The following is an 18,837-nucleotide window of genomic DNA, read 5'->3' as shown; positions in this document are numbered from 1 at the left end:
ATTGTGCCATTGTACTCCCTGGGCAACAGAGCGAGACTGTCTCAAAACAAAATAAAATAAAACAAAAACAACTTTGCCAGTCTTTAACAAAGCTTTGTGTGTGTGTGTGTGTTTTTTTTTTTTTTTTTTGGAGACAAGGTCTTGCTTTGTCAGCCTGGACTGCAGTGGCACAATCATAGGTCACTGCAGCCTTGAACTCCTGGGCTCAAGCAATTCTCCTGCCTCAGCCTCCTGAGTAGCTTGTACTACAGGGTGAGGTACTACAGGGGCATGACACTATGTCAGGCTAATTTGTTTTATTTTTAGTAGAGATGAAATCTTGCTGTGTTGCCCAGGCTGGTCTTCAACTCTTGAACTGAAGTGATCCTCCTGCCTTGGCCTCCCCAAATTTTGGGATTATAGATGTGAGCCACTGCACCTGGCTCCTTATATCTTTTGACTCTGTCATTCCATTTCTGACAATCCTAAATATTAATAAACATGGAAAAAAGGGCCAGGCACGGTGGGTCACGCCTGTAATCTCAGCACTTTGGGAGGCCGAGGCAGGCGGATCGAGGTCAGGAGATCGAGACCATCCTGGCTAACACAATGAAACCCCGTCTCTACTAAACATACAAAAAATTAGTCGGGCGTGGTGGCGGGCGCCTGTAGTCCCAGCTACTCCGGAGGCTGAGGCAGGAGAGTGGCGTGAACCCAGGAGGCAGAGTTTGCAGTGAGTGAGATCGTGCCACTGCACTCCAGCCTGGGCAATTAGAGCGAGACTGTATCTAAAAAAAATAAATAAATAAAAATAAAAAAATATGGAAAAAAGCTCTGCATAAAAAATTGTATTACGAAACATTAGAAATGAATAAATTTTTATCTGACAGGAATTATTAAATATCTAATATACTTAGTCCAGTGTTCAGATACACAGTCTTTAATAAATGTTGTTTATTAAGTTTGGTTTTCTAAGGTAGACAGGGACAAAGTTGACTGATACTAGGTTAGAACACCAGTTTTAGTTGAAATCAAAAGACCTTCTCTGTGTTAAACTCTACTCTTGATTTGTTCAAAAGGCTGTTAACTATTGTAAAATATTTTTCTGATCTACAGGGCTTTCAGTGTTAGGGTGCTTCTAAAGCTGTCAGTTGTGGATAAGTAGAATCTAAAAATGGTCAGTTTAATATTGCCGTGTAGATTCAAAATCAAGCCTAAAGATGTAAAAATAGAGTTTTTTGTTTTTTTTTGGTATGTAGTATATGTATATGGCACAAAATACAAAAGATACACAAAGACATACATTGGAAAGGTTAAATCCTTTTTCCATCCTTCCACCTCAGCCACCCAGTTACTTCTAGAAGTTATTACCTTCTAGAAGTATTCCGTGCATATGCAAGTATATGAAGTTACAAGTATTCATTCCTATACGAATGGAAGCATACTTTATACATTCTGTAATTTGCTTTTTTCACTTTTTTGAAACTCTTTCCATACTAGTATATAGTGCCATTTCATTCTTCTTCTTTTCTTCTTTTTTTTTTTTTTAAAGATGGGGTCTCACTCTGTTGCCCAGCCTGGAGTGCAGTGGTGTGATCATAGCTCATTGCAGTCTTAGACTCCTGGGCTTAAGCAATCTTCCCGCTTCAGCCTTCCAAGTAGCTGAGGCCATAGGCATGTGCCACTGTGCCTGGCTACGTTTTAAAATTTGTTTTTAGTTTTTTTTTTTTTTTTTGGTCTTGCTATGTTGCCCAGGCTGGTCTTGAACTCCTGACCTCAAGTGATCCTCCTGCCTCAACCTTCCAAAGTGCTGGGATTATAGGCATGAGCCACTGTGCCCAGCCACTTCATTCTTTTTAATGGGTGCATATGTATATCCTAGTTTAACAAGTTTTTCACATTGATGGACATTGTGGTTTTTTCTAGTCGTTTGCTACTACTGAGTGCTGCATAAATATTGGAAATGCCGTTTTCTTTCTTTTTTTTTTTTGAGACAGAGTCTTGCTCTTGTCACCTAGACTGGAGTGCAACGGCACGATTTCAGCTCACCGCAACCTCTGCCTCCCAGGTTCAAGCGATTCTCCTGCCTCAGCCTCCCGAGTAGCTGGGATTACAGGCACCGGCCACCACGCCTGTCTATTTTTGTATTTTCAGTAGAGACGGGGTTTTGCCGTATTGGCCAGGCTGGTCTCAAACTCCTGACCTTGTGATCCGCCCGCCTCAGCATCCCAAAGTGCTGGGATTACAGGCAGAAGCCACGGTGCCTGGCCTTCCTTCTTATTTCTTGAAGTCTTAGCTTCATAAGGATTGTCTGTTAATAAAGGTTTCCTCCTTGCTTCCTACTATGAATAATGCTTATGGAGTGTCAAACGAAAATCACTAGTGGATATAATGGAAATTGTTGATAGTAACATGAGAATTGTACAGTATTGTCAAATAAGCTTCTCCTAAAATACAAAGTATTTGCATTATATGAATTTTCCTTAATTTAGGGGAGGTGAATAAATTAATAGTTTCAACTTCTTTCAAGAGTGTACTTGAGTAAGGTAGCTAGAATAAAGTGGACAGGGGAATAATTGTGCCATATATTGAGAGAATCCTAGAGATACAACATAGTATCTGCTAACCTTTCAGTTCAGTTGCATTGTGGTCTTTATTCAGTTTGACCAGCAAAAAAATTTCAGTAGAGCATTTTAATAGGGAGAAAGCTGAATTTTAAATTAGATTACTAGTTTGGAATGAGACCTAGAACTGTTGCTAGGAGTAGAGGATAATAATCAGAACAAATATTTATAAAGAACAGCTTATGAAGCATTTTAACGTACCTTAATCATTCTCACAGCAAGCCTGTGAGTTAGATATTACTCCTGTTTGCATTTGACAGATAACACTGAGGCTAGAAAAGGTTAAAGTACTAGATGCCCATGGTCACACAGCTGATGAGTGACTCAAATCTGACTTTCTAATTTGAAGGGCCTGAAATACTAAGCTTTCTTTGTTTAATTGTATCCAATCTCTCCGCCCCTTCTTTTCCATAGAAACAAAATCAGCAATAAATAACCACAAGAACCATCATCATATAAGCACTTAGGGCAGTTTCCTTTTCTTGAAACTTACAACAAAAAGTTTACATTTCATCAATGATCACTGAGTTTTGGTACTCTCAGAACAGTACCATGTAATCAGAGCTCCAGCCTTATTTTTTGTTACCTCTAAAGTAGTGGCTTTGGCCCGGCTGTAGTGGCTCATGCCTGTAATCCCAGCACTTTGGGAGGCTGAGGCGGGTGGATCACCTGAGGTCAGGAATTCAAGACCACCCTGGCCAACATAGTGAAACTCCATCTCTACTAAAAATACAAAAATTAGCTGGGGATGGTGGCGGTCACTTGTAATCCCAGCTACTCTGGAGGCTGAGGCAAGAGAATCGCTTGAACTCAGGAAGTGGAGGTTGCAGTGAGCCGAGATCAAGCCACTGCACTCCAGCCTGGGTGACAGGGCGAGACTCTGTCTCAAAAAAAAAAAAAAGAAAAAAAAAAGAAAGAAAAGAAAGAGGTTTTGGCTACATGGTATGTCCATTTTTTGGTTGCATATGATGTTTTGTGCAAGTTGGTGGAGAGGGTAAAATTTGAGTAAACAAATATGCAGTGGAGATTTTAACCTAATTAGAAAAAGGTATGAAAGTTAGAAGTGTTCCAGTAATTGAATAGGCTTTAGGACAGGGATACTGCACAAAATCTTTGGGCCCTAAATTTGGAGAAGGTGGAAGGAGGAGAGGAAACAGAATAGTGCTTTAAAAAGTAAACTTGAATATTAGACAGCCAGTCATCTACTCTGGAATCTGTCAGGGGCTTGTTTAGTATGAAACTCAGATATAATTTTTTTTTCTTTTCTTTTTTGAGACAGGGTCTTGCTGCGCACGTTGCCTAGGTTGGAATGCAGTGGCGTGATCATGGCTCACTGTAGCCTTGACCTCCTAGGCTCAAGTGATCCTCCTGCCTCCGCCTACCAAGTAGCTAGGACCACAGGCGAAGCCACCACACCCGAAAAATTAAAAAATAAAAATTTATAGAAACAGGGTTTCCTATATTCCCCAGGCTGGTCTCGAACTCTTGGCCTCAAGCAATCCTACTGCCTAAGACCCCCTAAGTGCTGGGATTATAGGCAGGAGGTACCATGTCCATGCAGTTACAAACATAGTGTTTGCCCCAAAACTTTCATTGGATGTATGCAACTTTCTCTTCCTCTATTCCTACTTTTGCAATGGTGTACTCTGTAACACTAACATTTCCTCAGAGGTCCAAGATAGCCTCCTTTGCTGTGATTCTTACACAGTTGTAAAAAAATTATTTGCTCCTGACATTTATGTGCAATACTGGGATTTATAAGATGACAAGGGTTAAAATAGTATTTGTTGTATGCTTACCCTGTCAGGCTGTTCACATTCAGCAGCTCTTATAATCCTAGGTACACTCCTTGAGTGTCCCCATTTTACAGTTGAGGGTAACTGAGGCTAGTTATATCAAGCACTTTAGTTAGCGAGATAAGACATGCACCTATATAAATATAACATGAAACAAGAGAAATGGTTACAGTGTCAAAGCCACCGTTAGGTGGTAAGGGTGACCCTGTGAGGCAAAAACTAGCAGTTGCAGGACCACAGGCACACTTTACCATGTGCCTGCTTCTACAGATGAACTTCCCGGCGTGGCCACCCTAGGAATGAGACCTTGGGGGTGCGAATCCATGAAAGATGCCTGTGTATGTTGGATACCCGCGGGACTGTCCTCGTGGAAAGCCGCATCCGGGAGCCCTAGGTGCTCTCCATTTGAGGAAGTTGGCTGGGGGAGGGGGCTTGCCTTGCGGCTGCGTCCTGCTCCCCGTGCCCTGCCCCCACCTCCCAGCCTCTGCTGCCGCTAAACCCCGGAGAGCGGAGCGTGCACGTTGAGATTCCTCGGCGGGCTAGGCAGCGGTGCTGGGCATGCTCAGTGGGCAGGACCCGTTAGAGTGGCGAGTAAGGAAGCGTTGGCTCTTCTCCGGGTCTGCCTTCCCCGGTTCAGGCCCCGGCCCTGGGCTTTTGTGTGCGCGTAGCTGCAGCCGCCGCTGCCTCCTCGCGGGGCTGCCCGACCCCAGATGCCGTCAGGCCTGTCCAGTTTCCGCCGTTAACCTCGCCGCGCGGCCGGGAGGAGGAGCGGGGCGGGGCCGGCGGCGGGCGGCCGGGCTGGAGGGCCCTGCCGGGGGTGGGGGTGGGTGCGGGGAGCCCCGCGGGGGGTGGGGGGCGGGGGCGGGCGCGGAGTCACGGGGGTGGGGTCACCCGCGGTGGCTCGAGGAGGCCAGCTGGGAGGGGAGGGGGCCGTGGGGGCGGCTTGGCGGAACCAGCCCCGGCTGGGCAGCAGCGGGGACGCCGGGGGCCGGGGCCAGGGCTTTCCGGGCTTCGGTGAGGCCGCCGTGGGCCCCATCTTCCGGCGGTGGCCGGAGTTTGTGGTGATTGTTGCTGCCGCCGCCACCGCCCCGGCTGCCATCTCCTCCTCTTGGGCCGCCGCCTCCTCCTCTTCCTCCTCCTCCTGGGCCGGGCTGATCCCCTCCCCGCTGCCGCCTCCTCCTGGGCTGGGCCCGCGGTGTCTCGTCCCCTCGCGGAGCCGCTCCTGCCGCCGCCGCCGCCTCCTCATTCATCCTCGTGCACCATAGGCGGCACAGGCACCAAGATGTCCAACCGAGTGGTCTGCCGGGAAGCCAGTCACGCCGGGAGCTGGTACACAGCCTCAGGTAGGGCCCCAGGCCGCCGGCCCGCCCGCCGCCGCCGCCGCCTGGCCCCACGCCCGGCCGGCCGAGGTCGGCGGCCCGGCCCCGCGGCGGTGGCGGGCGGGGACGAGGGCGCGGACGGGCGCCGGGCGCGGACCGCGTGGGGAGGGAGCGAGCCGAGGCCGGCCTCGCCGCCTCCCCCACCCGGGCGGCGGGCATCCCGCGCCGGCAGCCCGGGGCCGGCCGGCCTCACGCTCGCCGGAGATGGGCGAGAGGGAGAGTTGCAGCCTCGACAGCCTGAGCCCTCCCTCGGGACCAGGCTCGAGGAAGGAACGTGTTCCCGGACCCAAGCCGACTTGTCGCCGCCTCTGGCTCGCAGGAAGCGGGTGGCCGGCCGCTGCCACCCCCGGGAAGGACACTGTGCCCGTCGCCGAGCCCCGCTTGTCCACGCTGCAGGGCAGCGACCCTCCGCCCTCCTGCCGAGTCAGAGACCCTTTCCTTTCCTCTCCCGTTTTCCCTGCCCTCCCCGCTGGCCGTCCGGGGAGTGCCCTCGCCCAGAGGGAGTTCTCTGTCTGCCCCCGAGCCTCCGCGCTCGCAGCCGGAGAGGAAGTCTTCTCGCCCCGTGCCTCTGGCGCTGGAGAAGGAGGCAGCGTTTCCCTGCACCTTTAAGGGGCTCCGCTGTCTTGCGAGGAGTGAAGGGTAGCACTTTTTCACGTTACCAGACTACAGGCGAGGTCTCTGCATGGGGAGATCTGTCAGAAGAGGGCCTTTCAGGGATTTGTCGCTTTGTATGTTGGGGCTGGGTGGAAGTACTGCTAAGCAGGGGCTTGGAGGTGGGGGGGCTCCCAGCTCTTTTGTCAGTGTTTGCATTGTTACTGTCATTCACGAAAGGGGCAGCTGGATATGGCATCAGCACTTTCCCCGACCAGTGGCCCCAGTCACTGGTCGCTCAACACCAGGCAGGTGCTGGAACTACCTAACCAATTAAGTTTAAGCTTTGAGCGAGTTGAGTTTTCTGTCTCCACTGTCTAAAAGCATTTTAGAAGTTCTTTATGTAAAAGTGTAGGGACTTTCCCTTTAATAAAGCGCTTGTTAGAATGCCTGTTTTCTGGGATTATTTTCAGGAGTCACATTTCTGGTGTGTTAACAAAGTTCTACTGTGATTCCTCATAGTCTTCAGTCATTTGGTATTGGCTTATCAATAACTAGACCTAACTTCTCGAGGTGACTCGGATCATGTTTCCCTTTGCAAAAAATTGGCTTGGAGAGTGACATGGCCTGTGAAAAGCAAAGATTTGGAAGAAAATTCATTTCTCTGAGGTTGCTAAACTCGCTCATTAAAGACATGTACCTTACTGAAATACATGACTCACTGAAGATTTTCTGTGTTAGGGAGACACAAAAGAATTGTGAGGATTGGATTCGCAGCTATAGCTAACAGGTAGTTATAGTTTTGCATTAAGCAAATATGACATTTTATGGTTACTGTGGCTTCCCTTCATGGTCCTAAAGTACTTCATAAACATTTAATCAGTTCTGAAAGCCTGAGAATGCCGGTTAAATTATTCTTGTTCAGCGTATGGGGAAACATGTAGATATCTCACCCAGGCTGGAGTGCAGTGGCTCGATCTTGACCCACTGCAACCTCCGCCTCCTGGGTTCAAGCGATTCTCCTGCCTCAGCCTCTCGAGTAGCTGAGATTGCAGGCGCCCGCCACCACGCCCAGCTAATTTTTTGTATTTTCAGTAGAGACAGGGTTTCACCATGTTGGCCAGGCTGGTCTCTTAACTCCCAACTTCGTGATTCGTGATCTGCCCGCCTGGGCCTCCCAAAGTGCTGGGATTACCGGCGTGAGCCACTGCGCCAGGACAGAAGTTCAGTGTTTTAAACTTTTGTTGTAGTTTGCAATTGAATGTGGGCAAGTGATTCTGGAGGAATTTCTATAGATTCTTGAACATTCTTTGGATAATCTTATAGGGCATAGCTTACGCTTTGGATTTGGAAAGACTTCTTTGGTATTCTAAGATGAATTCGTTAATCCAGCTCAAAACATTCTGTGATTATTGTTATTTATCAACAATGAACTAAAGAGGACTATTTTCTTAAAAATTCTAAGTGTATTGTTTCCCTAAATTCTGAGTGAAATCACTAATGCCATTTTTGGTAATGTGCATTGTCACAGAGAACCTTAAAATTAAGGCCACATATGTGACAATTTTTGGGGGAGTCGGTGTGTGACTTTTTAAACTTGAGTAATAATTGAGGGTATATTTAAAGCAATTCAATTATAAAAGCTTATTTTGTATTTTAAAAATAGATGAAGTACAACTACAGATAAGTAAACTTCGACTGGGTTTAGTAATGCCTGTCTTTAATATTTGCCAGTGTACCTACATTGATAACATTGACCGTTGGAAAAATTGGACTTGTATTGTGTTATTTCTCTAGTATATTAGTCCTAAAAAAGTGTGAGTAATAGGAGATGGAGAGATGTTTGTGGATTGTCATTCTGTGGTTCCTACAGCATTCAAGTTATGTCCATAGAATTAATGTGTTTAATTATTGACATAAATAAAGGTGAAAACACATTTGCTTTAGCTATATAGCTATTTCAGAAAAAAATTTGTGTACTATATAAATATTACATATATACACACACATATATCTTCCTTTTGTTTACCCCTTGTTATATGCTAGATCCATTGATAGAGAGTAACATAAATTATTTTCTGCCCTCAAGGAATTTTCAGTTTATTTGAAGTGAGTAATAACTTTTAGGGCAGCAAATAAATATCAAGTAAGTTGAGATATGCTTTTAGGACTTCTGAGGAGGGTAGAATCATTTTGGGGTAGGATTTGAATTATGCTTTGAAGGAAGGGTATTTGAACAGGTTTGGAGCAGGAGGAAAGAACATTGGATTGGGAAACCCCAAACAGATACAGAGGCAGGTAAATGTAAATAGTTCAATTTAATAAGAATGGAAGGTACACAGGGGCATAGTTCATGAGCCTGGAGTAGTAGGCTGGTCCTACTGTACAGATGCCTATGAATGCCAGGCATCATTGGGACTGGACTTAATTAGTTGAGAGTGAGGACCAATGAAGGTTTCTCAGTAGGGGACTAATGTGATGTTAATAGCATTTTAGGAAAATTAATCTCATAGGCCGATTCATTCTCACTTCTTTTCTTTTCTTTTTTTTTTTGAGATGAAATCTTGCTCTGTTGCCCAGGGTGGAGTGCAATGGCACTATCTTGGCTCACTGCAACCTCTACCTCCCCGGTTCAAGAGATCCCTCTGCCTCAGCCTCCTGAGTAGCTGGGACTGCAGGCTCCTGCCACCACGCATGGCTAATTTTTGTATTTTTTAGTAGAGATGGGGTTTTACCATATTAGTCTGGTCTCAAACTCCTGACCTCCTGATCCATCCTCCCAAAGTGCTGGGATTACAGGTGTGAGCCACCACTCCCAGGCCATTCTCACTTCTTTATGTGTGTGCAGCAGGGATCAGCAAACTAACTGTGGCCCATACCCCAAATGTAGCTGCAGCCTTTTTTTTCTTTCTTTCTTTTTTTTTTTTTGGTAAGGTCCAGTAGCTAAGAATGATTGTTAATATTTAATGGGTTGTTTAAAAAACAAACAAAAACATGAAATGCTGTAGATACTGTATGTAACACACAAAGTCTGAAATATTTACTGTTTGGCTCTTCATAGAAAAAATTTGCCAAATCCTAGCTAGTGTAGGTTAGTGGTTGTCAAAGTTTGATCTCTGGACCAGCAGCATAATCTAAATGTAGTCTTATTTTCTCCAGATTTGCTACTGCTTTCATTCCATTATTTTAGGCCCTTACAACTGTCAGGATAATTACAACTGTCTCCTAATTGCACTTCTTTCTGCCAGTCTTATCCCCTTAAATCCATCTTCTATACTGTTACTTGAATAGTATGTTGGCCAAATCATTCCTTTGATCATTTCCTCTCTGATCTGTCTTGCCTGTTGGATTAAGGTCTAAGTCCCCTCATAACTTTCCATCTTCCTATCTCTGTGACTACTTTCCCCTACCCCAACCCAGTTGTGATTTTACCCCCATTAAATGACATCTAATAGTTGTTCATTGTTTCTTTAAATATGTCGTGCTGTTTCTTATCTCTGTGCTCTTACACAAATTGGTCCCTCTGTTGAAATGTTCTTTGTTGGGATAATTCCTACTCCTCTCTTAAAGACTCAAGTGTTAACACCTCCAAGAAACCTACCCTGGTGCTTTGCCTCCCCAACGTAGTTTTTGATGTTACCTGTATATGAGGTAAGCCAGGTACCATGTCTTACTCATTTTTTGTACCCTAAGTATTCAGCATAGGCTTTGTACATAGTAGATGCTCAGTAAGTATTTAACTGAATGTTAAAGTGCTTGGCATATAGTAGGCATATAATTAGCAAGTGGTAGGTATTGGTAGCATATATGGACAGGTACAAATGTTTACATTTTAAAGAGTGGTGGGGCTGATGTGAGACTGCTACCATTCAGGTCTCTGATGATGGTATAGATGAAGCATCTTGGTGGTAGGAAGGGATTACAAATCCTGTTGTGCCAGTTAGGGATCCAGTGAGTGTAAGACTTTAAAGTATGACATACTTTAAACAAGTTCAGCTAGATGAATAAGTACATTCACATAATGAGTATTCAATTCAAGAAACACATCAGTACTGGAATTCCCACCAAATGCCCCCTCCCCATTCCATGTTCCTTGTATTACTAAGACCATAGAAAAATTTTGTCTGTTTTCCAATTCTGTGTCAGTAGAATTATATAGTATGTATTCTTTGAGCTTCTTTTCTTTTTTTTGGAAACGGAGTCTGTCTCTCGCCCAGGCTAGAGTGCTGTGGCTCAATCATAGCTCACTGCAGCCTTAACTTCCTGGGCTCAAGCAGTCTTCCTCCTTCAGCCTCCTTAAGTGTTGGTATTATAGGTGTGAGCCACTGCACCTGGCTCCTTTGAACTTTTGCTCAACATTACGTTTGTAAGATTAATACGTGTTGTACTGTACTTTGTTCATTCTGTTGTATGACAATTCCAGTTTATTCTACTGTTGGTGGACATTTGGGTTTTTTAGTTTTGCTGCTGTGAACACTGTTGTACCTTTTTTTGGTGAATGTATATGTGATTTTTGATGGGTATATGCCTTAGGGTGGAGTGATTAGATCATGACCTATGTAAATGTTAAGTTTTTTTGTTTTTGTTTTTTTTTGTTTTTTGAGACGGAGTCTCACTCTGTTACCCAGGCTGGAGTGCAGTGGCGCGATCTCAGCTCACTGCTACCTCCACCTCCTGGGTTCAAGCAATTCTCCTGCCTCAGCCTCCCGAGTAGTTGGGATTACAGGTATGCACCACCACACCCGGCTAATTTTTGTATTTTTAGTAGAGATAGGGTTTCACCATGTTGGCCAGGTTGGTCTTGAACTCCTGACCTCAGGTGATTTGCCCCCCTTGGCCTCCCAAAGTACTGGGATTACAGGTGTGAGCCACCGTGCCCGGCCCTATATGATAAGTTTTAGTAGATTCTGCTAAAGTTTTGCAAATTGGTTTTACAAATTTACACTCCCACCAGCAGTGTGTAAGAGCTCCAGTTGCTTCTCATCTTTGCCAACACTTGGTATTGTCAGTCTTTTTATTTTTAGTTATTCTGGAGGGGTGTGTAGTGATATTGCAGTGTAGTTTTAATTGGTATTTTCCTGATGCTTAATGAAGTTGAGCATTTTTTCATGTTAGGGACCCCATATTTATTGGCCATTGGATTTCTGCTTTTGTGAAGTGTCTGTTAAATCTTTTGCCCTTTTTTTCTATTGGGCTGTTTGTTTACTTTTTTCATTTTGACTTGTAGTTCTTATTCTGGCTACGTTTCTTTGTTAGATACATATTGCAACTATCTTCTGCCCTTTTAGAATCTTGGTGTGTTGATGAATTAAAGCACTTAATTTTATTTATTTATTTACTTATTTATTTATTTGAGAATAGGGTCTTGCTCTGTTGCCCAAGTTGAATGGCAATGGTGTGATCACAACTCACTGCACCCTCTAACTCTTGGGCTCAAGTGATCCTCCTGCCTCAGCTTCCCGAGTAGCTAGGATTATAGGCATGTACTATCATGCCTGGCTAAGTTTTAAAATTTTTTGTTGAGATGGTGTCTCACTCGTGTTGAGGCGGGTCTTAAATTCCTGGTCTCAAGCGATTCTTCTGTCTCAGCTTCCTGAATAGCGAACTACAGGTGTGCGCCATCATGCTTGGCTTAATTGTTAAAATTTTTTGTAGAGATGATGTCTCACTTGTTGCTTGTTGCCCAGGCTGGTCTCAAACTCCTGGTCTCAAGCTGTCCTCCTTCCTTGGCCTCCCGAAGTGCTGGGATTACAGGCATAAGCTACCATGCTTGGGCAAATTCTTAATTTTAAAGAAGTCCGGTTTATCAGTTGGTTAGTGCTTTTGTTGTTTCCCATTTATGAAATCTCTACCTACTTGAATGTCATGAAGTTACTCTCCTGTGCTTTTCCCTAAGAACTTTATCTTTTTATCTTTCATATTTAGATCTATAGTTCATTTGGTTGATTTGAGCATATGTCTGCTGTGTTTGTGAAGTGGCCGGACATTACATTAAATTTTTTTTGTTGAAGTAAACATATATTGAAAAAGTATACAAATCAAGTATATACCTTGGTGGATATTCACAGATTTAATATGCCATGTGTAACAAGTCCCTATGTTAAGAAATAGAACATTTCTTTGCTTTTTTCCCCTGGAAAATGGTGGTTATATTATTGATGGTACATCTTATAATCACGGCTGTCATGGAATTGAGGAAATATCAAAGTCAAAGAGCATTCTTGAAGTATTTCTATGATATATATCTTAAATGCAGTTTTAGTTTTAGTTTTCATTAATTCTACTATGTTTCTAAACATTTAATAAAATTGTATCAGGGTTCTATAGCTAGAAAACTACAACTTAATTTTTTTGGCATGTACCTTAAGTTTAGGAGTGTAAAATATTAGCTGTAAGTTTGATTAGATTAAAAAAAGTTAGAGTGTCAAAATAATACATCTTGGTGTGTGGGAAATTGAAAAATTGAATAATAAAAATACTTCTCTTTGGAAAGACTAAATATGTAATAAAATTTAGTTTCGAAGTGAATTATTTTATGTTACTAAGTACTGTTTTCTGCATGCTGATTTTTCTTTGCATCCCATTCTGTTTTACCTTGCAGAAAGGCAAGAAGGAAAGAACAAATTTAATAGGCAAACTGTTGATATGATTGCTTGATTACTTCTAGTTTTCAGTTTCCTTGTCCTTTCACATGCAGTTTCTGAGTCAAAATCATCTCCTTCTCTATCTCCATGGTTCCTGTCAACTACTTTTGAGTTTTTGTCCATTTGAAAGAAGATGAAAGTGACAAAAAAAGTCTTTCATTAAGTATATTTCATAGGTATGTAATGTACGTATATATATAATCCCTAATCTTCAAAAGCACCCTTCAAGGTAGGTATTATTTCCATTTATGGATGTGGAAACAATGACCTAAGTTGAGTAACTTGTTTAAGGTATAACTAGTAAGTTGAAGAACCAGTCTGACTCTAAAATTAGAGTTTAGTATTAGGGGCAGGAATGTATGGGAAAATATGCTGCCAGAAACATTGAACTTACTCTGTCCCACTTCATTTTCCCCAAACTACTGTATGGATATTTGACTCATACATGTATATTATATATATATGGATATTATTTATGGCTTATATAAAAGATTTCCTCATATATATATATTTCGTTTTGTTTTGTTTTTTAGACAGAGTCTCGCTCTGTCGCCCAGGCTGGAGGGCAGTGGTGAGATCTCGGCTCACTGCCACCTCCCCCTGGTTCAAGTGATTCGCTTGCCTCAGCCTCCTAAGTAGCTGGGTCTACAGGCATGTGCCACCATGCCTGGCTAATTTTTTGTGTTTTAGTAGAGACAGGGTTTCACCATGTTGGTCAGGATGGTCTCGATCTCCTGACCTCGTGATCCGCCCGCCTTGGCCTCCCAAAGTGTTGGGATTACAGGTGTGAGCCACCGTGCCTGGCCATATATATATATATATATATATATATATATATATATATATATTTTTTTTTTTTTTTTGAGACGGAGTCTCGCTCTGTCGCCCAGGCTGGAGTGTGGTGGCCGGATCTCGGCTCACTGCAAGCTCCGCCTCCCGGGTTCACGCCATTCTCCTGCCTCAGCCTCCTGAGTAGCTGGGACTACAGGCGCCCGCCACCTCGCCCGGCTAGTTTTTTGTATTTTTTAGTAGAGACGGGGTTTCACCATATTAGCCAGGATAGTCTCTATCTCCTGACCTCGTGATCCGCCCGTCTCGGCCTCCCAAAGTGCTGGGATTACAGGCTTGAGCCACCGCACCCGGCCCTGGCCATATATTTTTAATTGTTACAATAATCCTATAATTAGGTATAGGATAGGTAATGCAGGCAAGTCTTTAATTTTACTCTCACCTTGCCATTTTATGGATGAGAAACGAAGACTTGGAGGAGGCTGCGTCATCTGAATCGTATTACTTGTAAATGTTGAGTTGGGTTTTGAACCCAGGACTTCTGGCTAAAGCTTACTGTTAAGAAGAAAAACTAAGACTTGGGGGAGGCTTGCATGAATCACAACTGGTAAATTACAGAGCTAAGATTTGAACCCAGGACTTCTGGCTGAAGCCTACTGTTCTTTCCATTTATCGCTATGCCAGAGTAAGTGAACAGTTGAACTATTTGGAATCAGTAAACATCTTTGTAATTGTCAAGTAATATCTTACATTAAAAAATAATAGGCCGGGCGCGGTGGCTCAAGCCTGTAATCCCAGCACTTTGGGAGGCCGAGACGGGCGGATCACGAGGTCAGGAGATCGAGACCGTCCTGGCTAATATGGTGAAACCTCGTCTCTACTAAAAAATACAAAAAAACTAGCTGGGCGAGGTGGCGGGCGCCTGTAGTCCCAGCTACTTGGGAGGCTGAGGCAGGAGAATGGCGTAAAGCTGGGAGGCGGAGCTTGCAGTGAGCTGAGATCCAGCCACTGCCCTCCAGCCTGGGCGACAGAGCGAGACTTCGTCTCAAAAAAAAATAAAAATAAAAAATAAATGTATAACTAAAAACACGAATGCTGAGTGTAATATAAATATAATACATATATAATATAAATACTGACAAAATAATTGGTATATTTTTATTAGGCTAGTCCTAGCATTTGAATTGGACGTAACAAAATTTATGGCACTTCTGAAGAGGCTTTATTTAATATTCAGCAATTCAGTATTGAACCAATTGATTTCTGCTATGTGAAAGGCGCTGCTGATGGGACTAGGTGTATAGCAGGGGATGAAACAGACAAAAATTCCTGGAGTTTGCACTTTAAATGGGGGGACAGGTGATGAATAAAGTAACTGAGGAAAATTGGGTACATGTTCTCAGGACCTCTTGAGGGCTGTGTCATGGAAAAAAAGAAAAATAAAATATATGGTATGCTAGATAGAGGAAAGTGCTATGGAGAGTAGCAAAGCACAGCTGGTGCATAGGGAATGTTAAAGGCTCGGGGGTCGAGGCTGCAATATTAAATAGCATTGAAAGGGAAGACTTCAACTGGGTGCAGTGGCTCACGCTTGTAATCCCTGCACTTTGGGAGGATGAGGTGGGCGGATCACTTGAGGTCAGGGGTTTGAGACCAGTCTGGCCAACAAGATGAAACCCTGTCTTTACTAAAAATAGAAAAAATTAGCCGGGCGTGGTGGCATGCGCCTGTAATCCCAGCTACTCGGGAGGCTGAGGTGGAAGAATCACTTGAACCCAGGAGGTGGAGGTTGCAGTGAGCTGAGATCGTGTCACTACACTCTAGCCTGGGCAACAAGAGCGAAACTCCGTCTCAAAAAAAAAAAAGGGGGGGGAAGACTTCACTGAGATTACATTTGAGTAAAGACTTGAGCTGGGTGCTGTGGCTCACGTCTGTGATCTCAGCACTTTGGGAGGCTGAGATGGGAGGATTGCTTGAGCCCAGGAGTTGGAGACCAGCCTGGGCAAAAAAGTGAGACCACCATCTCTACAAAAAATAAATTAGCTGGATGTAGTGATGTGGTGATGTGTGCTTGTGGTCCCAGCTACACAGAAGGCTGAGGCAGAAGGATTGCCTGAGTTCAGAAGGTTAAGGCTTCAGTGAACCATGTTTGCACCACTACACTTCAGCCTGGGCGACAGATTGAGGATTTGTCTCAAAACAAAAACAAAAACAAAACCTGAAGTAGGCGAAAGAACAAGCCTTTTGTATTATTATACATTATCTGGGGATAGATAATTTTAGGCAGAGGGTACAGCAAATTCAAAGGTTCTGAGGCTAAAGCAGGCCTGGACTATTTGAGGAACACCCAGTAAGCAAGGTCATTGCAGGTGAAGTGAAGTGAACTGGAACAGAGTAGTGTTATATGAGTTAAGAGGTGGCTGTAGACTTTTTGAGACAGGGTCTTGCTCTGTTGCCCAGGCTAGAGTACAGTGGTGCAGTCATAGCTTATTGAAACCTTAACCTCCCGTGCGCGAGCGACCTCAGCCTCTCGAGTAGCTGGGACTGCGGTCAGGCACCAGCGTGCCTGGCAAAGTTTTGTATTTTTTGTAGAGATGGCAGGGGGCGGGGACGTCTCACTGTATTGCTCAGGCTGGTCTTAAACTTGTGGACTCAAGCAGTCTTCCTGTCTGAGCCTCCCAGAGTGCTGGGATTACAGGTATGAGCCGCCGTGCCTAGTCTAGAAAGAACTTTTACTTGAGTCAGATGGTCATTGGAAGATTTTGAGCAGTTGATGGCATGATCTAATTTAGATTTAATAGAATTACTTGGCTGCTGTGATGAGAGTAGTTGAAGGCTGGGGAGTGGTGAAAGCAGTGGCAAGGGCAGAACCGGGGAGACCAGTTAGGAGGAAAGGAGTAACCTAACTGTGAGATGATAGTGGCTTGAACTGAGTGGTAACAGTAGAGTTGGTGAGAAGTGGTTGATTGTTGAATATATTGTGAAGATAGAGCTGAGAGGATTTGCTGACATACTTGAAGTATGGGGTGCAAAAGAAAGAAAGGAGTCATGGCTATCTCTTAAGGTTTAACCCCCTAGCAATAGCAGTGATGGAGTTGCTATTATACTGAGATAGGGAAGACCTAAGAGGAACGGGTTTGGCAAGGGAAGGTTAGGAGCTCAATTTTATTATGTTAAGTTTGAGATGTTCACTGTACAGTCAAGTGTATGTATGAGTCTGGAGTTCAGGGGAGTGGTCTAGACTAGAGATTTAAAAGCAGAAAATAGCATCATATAAATGATTTTTGTTTGTTTGTTTGTTTGTTTTTGGAGATGGAGTCTCACACTGTCTCCTGGGCTGCAGTACAATGGCATGATCTCTACTCACTGCAAGCTCTGCCTCCTGGGTTCAAGTGATTCTCCTGCCTCAGCCTCCCGAGTAGCTGGAATTACAGGTGCCTGTCACCACACCCGGTAATTTTTTATATTTTTAGTTAGAGACGGGGTTTCACTGTGTTGGCCAGGCTGGTCTCGAACTCCTGACCTCGTGATCCACCCAAATTGTCCTCCCAAGGTGCTGGGATTACAGGCATGAGCCACTGCGCCTGGCCATAAATGATTTTAAAGCCAGGTATCTGGATGAAATTACCATGGGAATGAGAATGATTAGACAAAAGAGGTTCAGTGACCAAGCCTTAGAGTATTCCAACATGAAGAGGCTGTGGGGATAAGGGGGATCCTGTAAGGAATACAGATTAAGCATCTCATGAGAAGGAGAATATGTCCTGGGAGCCAAGTAAAGAAAATACTTCAGGCCAGGCTTGGTGGCTCATGCCTGTAATCCCAGCACTTTGGGAGGCCGAGGTGGGAGGACTGCTTGAGCTCAGGAGTTCAAGACCAGCAACATAGTGAGACCCCATCTCTACAAAAAATGACAAAAATTAGCTAGGTATGATTGGCACATGCCTATCTATAGTCCCGTATACTGTGGAGGCTGAGGTAGGAGGATCGCTTGGGCCTGGGAGGTTGAGGCTACAGTGAGCTGTGATTGTGCCACTGCACTAGCTTGTGTGACAGAGTGAGATTCTGTCTCAAAAAAAAGCTTGAAGACATTTCAACATAATTTGTGTAGATTTGCCTGGGCATTTTTCTGTGAGACACATACATGTAAGTCTGGTCTAAGCCACTCTGGTCTTAGCTGTCTCTTATGTTACTGGGAGAGCTTCTTACTGGTTGCCCAGTTTCCATTTCTGTTCTTTACACAGAGGCAAATAAATCTTTTTGAAAATGTAAATTCGATAATATCCTTTTCTTAACCTCGCCTCCCCCAATTACATAACCATATTCCAACTTCTTACCACAACCTACAAGGTCTTACATACTATGACCTCTGCTTAACTTTCTCGTTTTATCTACCATTTTTCCTTTCACCCACATTATTCCGACCATTCTGGGCTCCTTGCGGTTCCCCAAATATGTCAAGCTTATTCCTGCTTTAGGACTTTTTCAGATACTTCATAAGATTGACTAATCCTGGCTGATAGTCAAGGAAAGGAAATTTGTATTGATTGCCAGATTTTGTTAGTCACAGGATGAGAGAAAGGAAGAGATGTTGAAAATGGTTGGGGTACCTTTCCCCATCCTGTGAGGAATACAGATTAAGCATTAAGTTTGAGACCAGCCTGGCCAACATAGTGAAACCCCATCTCTACTAAAAATATAAAAATTAGCTAGGCGTGGTGGTTTGTTTCTCTGAATATAGTGTGTCTTTCTGAATGTAGTGTGTATATTCTCTGAATATTTGTTTCTCTGAACATAGTGTGTCTTTTCTTCAGGTTGCTTGATGATATCTTATTACCATTTTACTGCTGTTATCATGTACCTTTGAATAGTTTTGAGTTTATCCTGTTTGGGGCTTACTATGATTCTTGGATGTCTGAGTTACAGTTTTCAGAAATTTTGGAAATTTTTTGTCTTTGTTATTACCTCAAGTATTTTTTTCATTGAGGTCCCTAACCTCAATGTGTTCTGGGAGACAGTAGTCTCCAGAGATGCC

General features: G+C 43.9%; 2 protein-coding genes across 8 annotated transcripts in view; both read left to right on the top strand.

Moving 5' to 3' along the window:
- DPY30 (dpy-30 histone methyltransferase complex regulatory subunit) overlaps window positions 1-4,280 on the top strand; it is a 48,873-nt gene extending 44,593 nt beyond the window's left edge. For 2 of the 4 annotated variants that reach the window (XM_030920823.1, XM_030920824.1), the window contains exon 7: window positions 3,883-3,915. The gene's annotated coding sequence lies outside the window, so the exon portion shown is untranslated. Of the gene's footprint in view, window positions 1-3,882 lie in introns of all 4 variants that reach the window. The other 2 variants (XM_030920825.1, XM_030920820.1) reach the window with 2 other exon arrangements.
- A 598-nt stretch (window positions 4,281-4,878) lies between these two features.
- Window positions 4,879-18,837, top strand: part of MEMO1 (mediator of cell motility 1) — a 147,891-nt gene continuing 133,932 nt past the window's right edge. For 2 of the 4 annotated variants that reach the window (XM_030920818.1, XM_030920817.1), the window contains exons 1-2: window positions 4,879-4,990; window positions 5,665-5,742. Coding sequence is in view for 2 of the 4 variants with exons in the window: in XM_030920817.1 (XP_030776677.1) it covers window positions 5,682-5,742 (61 nt within the window). In the remaining 2 variants the exon portion in view is untranslated. Of the gene's footprint in view, window positions 4,991-5,267; window positions 5,743-18,837 lie in introns of those variants that run through there. The other 2 variants (XM_030920819.1, XM_030920816.1) reach the window with 2 other exon arrangements.

The sequence above is a fragment of the Rhinopithecus roxellana genome, chromosome 17 (assembly GCF_007565055.1).
Source record: "Rhinopithecus roxellana isolate Shanxi Qingling chromosome 17, ASM756505v1, whole genome shotgun sequence".
NCBI lineage: Eukaryota > Metazoa > Chordata > Mammalia > Primates > Cercopithecidae > Rhinopithecus > Rhinopithecus roxellana.
The sequence above is the reverse complement of the archived record's forward strand: the minus strand, read 5'-3'. Positions and strand labels throughout refer to the sequence as shown.